The 6190-nt window shown below is 40.0% G+C and overlaps 1 protein-coding gene across 4 annotated transcripts in view; it reads right to left on the minus strand.

Annotated features, from left to right (window-relative positions):
* F8 (coagulation factor VIII) overlaps nucleotides 1–6190 on the minus strand; it is a 195254-nt gene that overhangs the window by 133720 nt on the left and 55344 nt on the right. For all 4 annotated transcript variants that reach the window (XM_029534480.1, XM_021188046.2, XM_029534481.1 and 1 more), the window contains one exon: nucleotides 4245–4395. In XM_029534480.1, coding sequence (XP_029390340.1) covers nucleotides 4245–4395 — 151 coding nt within the window. The remainder of the gene's footprint in view (nucleotides 1–4244; nucleotides 4396–6190) is intronic.

Raw genomic sequence — 6190 nt, forward strand, 5'->3', positions numbered from 1 at the left:
TTAGTTGTTATAGTTGTCTCTGGTTGGAGCTTNTTCCTCCTGTGATTCTGTTAGCCTCTGTCAGCAGTCCTGGGAGTCCAGCTCTCTCCTGGGTCTCAGTGGTCAGATTACTCTCTGCAGGGAAGCTCTCCTCTATCAGGGGAGGTGCACAGAGGCCTAGCGTTCAGATCTGCCTCCTTGCTGAAGATGTAGCCCCAAAACTGGGCCTGTCCCAGAAGATGTGTTGCCTCTGCAATTTATTCACTCACCTGCACAGACTAGCCACCAAGGGATCCTGGATACAATATAACTCTCTCACCTGCTCTGGCAGACAAAACCCTCACATGTGGCCACCTTTCCTCTGGTGAGGAAAGTGCCCAAATTTCTGGAGCCCAAAACAGGGTCTGTCCCAGAAGTTAGGTTGCTTCTGTCTGTCCCGAAGCTGTGTAGCTTCTGCGGTCCACACTCTTGCTAGTGCAGACTGGAGCCTAAGCGAACAGGAGCAAAGATGGCTCTCCTTCTGGCTCAGGCCTTGAGAGTGCTCCCAGGTGAAAACCCCTCCTCTGGTGGGAAAGGTGCCTGGTGACTGGAGCCAGAAATGGGATCTTTCCCAGAAGCTGTTTCACTTCTGCAGACCGCCCTCTCCCTGGCAGTGCACCAGAGCAAAGATGGCCCTCCTACTGGTTCCAGCGTTGAGACTGCTCCAGGGCAGACACCCCTCCTCAGGCAGGAAAGGTGCAGGATGACTGGAACTAGAAAGGGGATCTTTCCCAGAAGCTGTGTCACTTCTCCAGGCTGCCCTCTCCCTGGCAGTGCACCAGAGCAAAGATGCTGGCTCCAGGGAAGATAAACTTTTAATCTAGCTCTTTTGCAATATGAAGATCTTTTTAATTTGGGCCACATCTTCTACTGGCAGCCTACATAAGGGACATGCAAAAAGGAAGCCTTCTTGGATTATGATGTATACTTAAGACCAACTGAGACCTCCAGTCTTATAGACTTAATAGGTCCTGGATCCTTGGACCTTCCCTTGAAAGACAGCCATTGTTGAACTAGCTGGAACACAGCCTGCAAGTCATTCTAATAAATCCTCTTTATATATAATCATTTAATATGTTCTATTCCTTTAGAGAATCCTAATTAATATAGTGGACATGTCTGTGAGGAATTGTTTTGATTATTATTTGATGTAGGAGGGCCCATTCCACTCTAGGCATCATGATTCCTCAGGCAGACAGTTCTAGGATGTATAAAAAAAAATCAGTAAGCATGAACATTTGGTAACCACTACTTTTCTCTCTGTTTTTATGTACTGTGATGGCTATTCTTGGTTGTCAACTTAAGTATATCTGGAACTAAAACCCCCAAATAGAGGACACACCTGTAAGGGACTTTTTGCTTACTTTGAAGTAAGAAGATCCACTTCTAATCTGAATCTTTGAGTTAGAAAGACACATGCCAAAAGGTCTAGATCTTTTTAGATGGGCAAAGATACACCTTTAAATCAGATCTTAAGGCTGGAAAACATAACTTTAATCTGGCCCACACTTTCTGCTGGGAAACTATGTAAGATAATGGAAGAAGGAAGGTTTTGACCTTTGCCTGCCTTTCCTTGCTTTGCTAATACATCCATTACTTCACTGGTGTTAAAGCCTACTTCTTCTGGATTACACCACGTACTGAAGACCAGCTGAAACATCCCATCCTTGTTGACTGAGAAACTACAAGATTATTGGAATTTCTGTTCACAGCCAGTCATTGTTGGATTAGCTGAACTGCAGCCTGTAAGTCACTGTAATAAATCTACTTTATCTATATCTATATTGATATATATCAATATATATATATATATATATATATATATATATATATATATTGAGAGAGAGAGAGAGAGAGAGAGAGAGAGATTCTGTAACTTCTGTTACTCTAGAGAACCCTGTCTAGTACTGTATAGAACCCTGTCATTTTGTTTTAGATTTCATGTAACGATCTCTCTTTTGTTTTAAACAATGTCTCCATTAAAATAATGTATGTTCACTGTCTAGAGAGGTGCTTACCCTAGTATTTGAAACAAGCTGTATTAGGAAATGGAGAAATGATGGATAGAATAATAAAATCATAGCTATCTAGTTCATATTACACTAAGGAAATAATAAAGTGCAATATTGTTAGGTGGGGAAAAATCAACAACAAAATCCTGACCAAAAGGTAACAAAGGAGAAAAAAAAATATGTGCCATCTGAATTAACTGCTACAAATCATCTTCTTGGCAAAATAAGCTATGTCTTTGAGTATATGAAAAATGTAAATGCAACCGAAGGGAATTTAAACATCAAAAATTTTAGGACAGTAAAGTAGTATGACTCTACATTACAATAGGCAAATATTACCAGATGTCCAAATTAAATGTGAGGCTCAGTTTGACTTGAAGTGGAGGACTAATACTATAAGATAAAGGACATAGAATTCTGATAGAAGGCAGATGTTAGAATGTCCTACAATATATCTTTTCAGGGTTTGGTTCTTAGGCATTTTTTCTGTGATTTTCTATGATTTGAATTTTAATTACATTATATGAAACTAACAGGGTAATGTGTGCCTATTCCATTCCAACATGGATCATAACTTCAAAAGCATATATTTAAAAATGTAGTAAGCAGGGCTGGAGAGATGGCTCAGTGGTTAAGAGCACTGACTGCTATTATGGAGGTCCCAAGATCAATCCCAGCCACCACATGGTGGCTCACAACCGTCCTTAACAAGATCTGTCTCCCTCTTCTGGAGTGTCTGAAGACAGCTACAGTGTACTTACATATAATAAAATAAATAAATCTTTTTTTAAAAAGAAGAAAATGTAATAAGCAAGGTAATCTTCAAAAGAACTATAGTGTTTCCTACTTGTACTGTATAACAGTCCCCTTTTACCCATACCCACTAGTCGTAATGGTGTTATAATTTTTCCAGTTTGATAAATATGCCATTGTACTGGCTGGTTTTATGTGTCAACTTGACACAGGCTGGAGTTATCACAGAGAAAGGAGCTTCAGTTGGGGAAATGCCTCTATGAGATCCAGCTGTAAGGCATTTTCTCAATTAGTGATCAAGGAGGGAGGGCCTCTTGAGGGTGGTGCCATCTCTGGGCTGGTAGTCTTGGGTTCTATAAGAGAGCGGGCTGAGCAAGCCAGGGGTAAGCAAGCCAGTAAGAAACATCCCTCCATGACCTCTGCATCAGCTCCTTTTTCCTGACCTGCTTGAGTTCCAGTCCTGACTTCCTCTGGTGATGAACAACAACTTAGAAGTGAAAGCTGAATAAACCCTTTCCTCCCCAACTTGCTTCTTGGTCATGATGTTTGTGCAGGAATAGAAACCCTGACTAAGACAACCATGTTATCTGAATCACTGATAGTCTTTTTCTAGTAGGATAGTAAGATTAAATTTTTATTATGCTTTTGCTATTCAGATCTGTGTTTATACATAAATAACACATACACATTTTATATGCTGAATTGGGTTCCCCTAATTTTCATGCTGATGCTTCAAACTCCAATACTTCCAAATGTGGCTGGATTTAGAGATGGGTTTTTAAAGAGAAAATTAGTTAAAATAAGGTCACTAGTGCAGACCCTAAATTCTTTATAATAAGAGATGACTACAATATAGAAAGGTACAGAGAGAAGACCATACAAGGGTACAGGGACAAGTCAACATCTAAAAGCTAAAGAGAGATTGAAGAAGAAATTAAATCTTCTGACACTTTGATCTGAAACTACTTTTGTTTGTTTGTTTGTTTTCAAGACAAGGTTTCTCTGTGTAGCCTTGGCTGTCCTGGAACTCACTCTGTAGACAAGGCTGGCCTCGAACTCAGAAATCCGCCTGTCTCTGCCTCGCAAATGCTGGGATTAAAGGCATGCGCCACCACTGCCCAGCTTAAACTACCTTTTAACACTGTGAGGAGTTAAATCTAATATTTTTAGGAAAGCAAATATCATGTATATAGTATATGATTATATAATAAAATATTTTGAAATGAGTTATCTTGGTATGGAGTAGTTGGTAATAAGGAATAATATAGGACATAAAATACAAATTAAAAAGGACAAGGTAGCAAAAGAAAAGTAGTCAGTGGATTTTTAAAATATGTATTATATAGTTACAGTTACATATTTATTATAGTCTATATATAACAGATGTTACTAGACATAAGTTGGGGGCATCAATTTTCTTTTTACTAGATATGCAATGAATCCAAGTTATTCTTCACTTACTGTGCATGATGTTGGAGGCCTGGAACCCAGGGTCCTGGGGCTGTGTTTTAGCTGCATTGGGGAGGAATCGTTGCATGTTCTCTGTGATGTACCAGCTTTGGTTCTCATCAAATATAGAAAACAGGATGACATTTCTCTTGTCTGACATCATCTGTTAATAACATATATTGAAAGGGAGAAGGAAATGTCACTCATACTATAGGTAGGAGCTAGCAGCCCAGAATAAAGGGATAGCATATATTATAATATTAAATCCATGTACTTGGAAGAGGGATGGGCATTTTGAGTGATGAATGTATGTTCAGAACTAATGAAACCTCAAGGTAGGAAGGTAACTAGATCTAGTAAATTTCATTCCTTCTGGACCCAAGATCATATACTGGTATAGTTTATGCCAGTGTTTTCACTTTTCATATGTTTAAAGTAGAGAAATGTAGATCTTAAAAGAACATCCAAATCAAATAAAATCAATACCATTCTGAATTCTTATCTTGGAAATACATTTACATAATGCTACAAGCTTATAGGAAATTTTTAAAAACATAAAAGGAAATAAGATATGACAGGATGAACATTGAATAATACCATAAAGATTTTGTTCAAAAAAAATCCCCCAGGATCTTAGAATAGTGCTTTATATGATGAACTAAATTCATTTGTGAGTCACCTGCTAATTGAGTGTAAGATTTTTTCTTTATTTCTTGAATATTTTCTTTATTTACATATCAAATGTTATCCCCTTTCCCGATTTGCCCTGCGAAAAACAGCCTCTCCCTATTACCTCCCTCCCTCTCTCCCCCTGCTCACCAATCCACCCACTCCCCATTCCTGGCCCTGGTATTCCCCCACACTGGGGCATAGACCCTTCATAGGACAAAGGGCCTCTCCTCCCATTGATTTCCGACTAGGCCATCCTCTGCTGCTTATGCACCTGGAGCCATGAGTCTCACCATGGCTCTTTGGTTGGTGGTTTAGTCCCTGGGAGCTCTGGAGGTACTGGCTAGTTCATATTGTTGTTCCTCCTAGGGGGCTGAAAACCCCTTCAGCTCCTTAGGCCCTTTTTCTATCTCCTTCAATGGGGGCCCTATGCTCAGTCCAAGGGATGGCTGTGAGCATCCACTTCTGTATTTGTCAGACACTGGTAGAGCCTCTCAGGAGAGAACTATATAAAGCTCCTGTCAGGGAGCACTTGTTGGCATCCACAACAGTGTCTGGTTTTGGTGATTGTACATGAGATGGATCCCCAGGTGAGTGGACTGTCATTTCTTCAGTCTCTACTCCACACTTTGTCTCTGTAACTCCTTTCATGGGTGCCTTATTTCCCGCTTCTAAGATGGATAGAAGTATCGACACATGATCTTCCTTCTTCTTGAGTTTCATGTGATTTATGAATTGTATCTTGGGTATTCTGAGCTTCTGGGCTAATATCCACTTATCAGTGAATGTATATCACATGTCTTCTTTTGTGGTTGGGTTGCCTCATTCAGGATGATAACCTCCAGATCCATCCATTTAACTAAGAATTTCATAAATTCATTGTTTTTAATAGCTGAGTAGTACTCCATTGTGTAAATGTACCATGTTTTCTGTATCCATTCATCTGTTGAAGGACATCTGGGTTCTTTCCAGCTTCTGGTTATTGTACGTAAGGCAGCTATGAACAGAGTGGAGCATGTGCCCTTATTAAATGTTGGAGCATCTTCTGGGTATATGCCCAGGAGTGGTATTGCTGGGTCCTCAGGTAGTATTATGTCCAATTTTCTGAGGAACTGCCAAACTGATTGCCAGAGTGGTTGTACAAGCTTGCAATCCCACCAGCAATAGAGGAGTGTTCCTTTTTCTCCACATCCTCACCAGCATCTGCTGTCCCCTGAGTTTTTGATCTTAGCCATTCTGACTGGTATGAGGAGGAATCTCAGGGTTGTTTTGATTTGCATTTCCCTGAT

This window comes from Mus pahari, chromosome X (genome assembly GCF_900095145.1).
Source record: "Mus pahari chromosome X, PAHARI_EIJ_v1.1, whole genome shotgun sequence".
In the NCBI taxonomy this organism is placed as follows: Eukaryota; Metazoa; Chordata; class Mammalia; order Rodentia; family Muridae; genus Mus; species Mus pahari.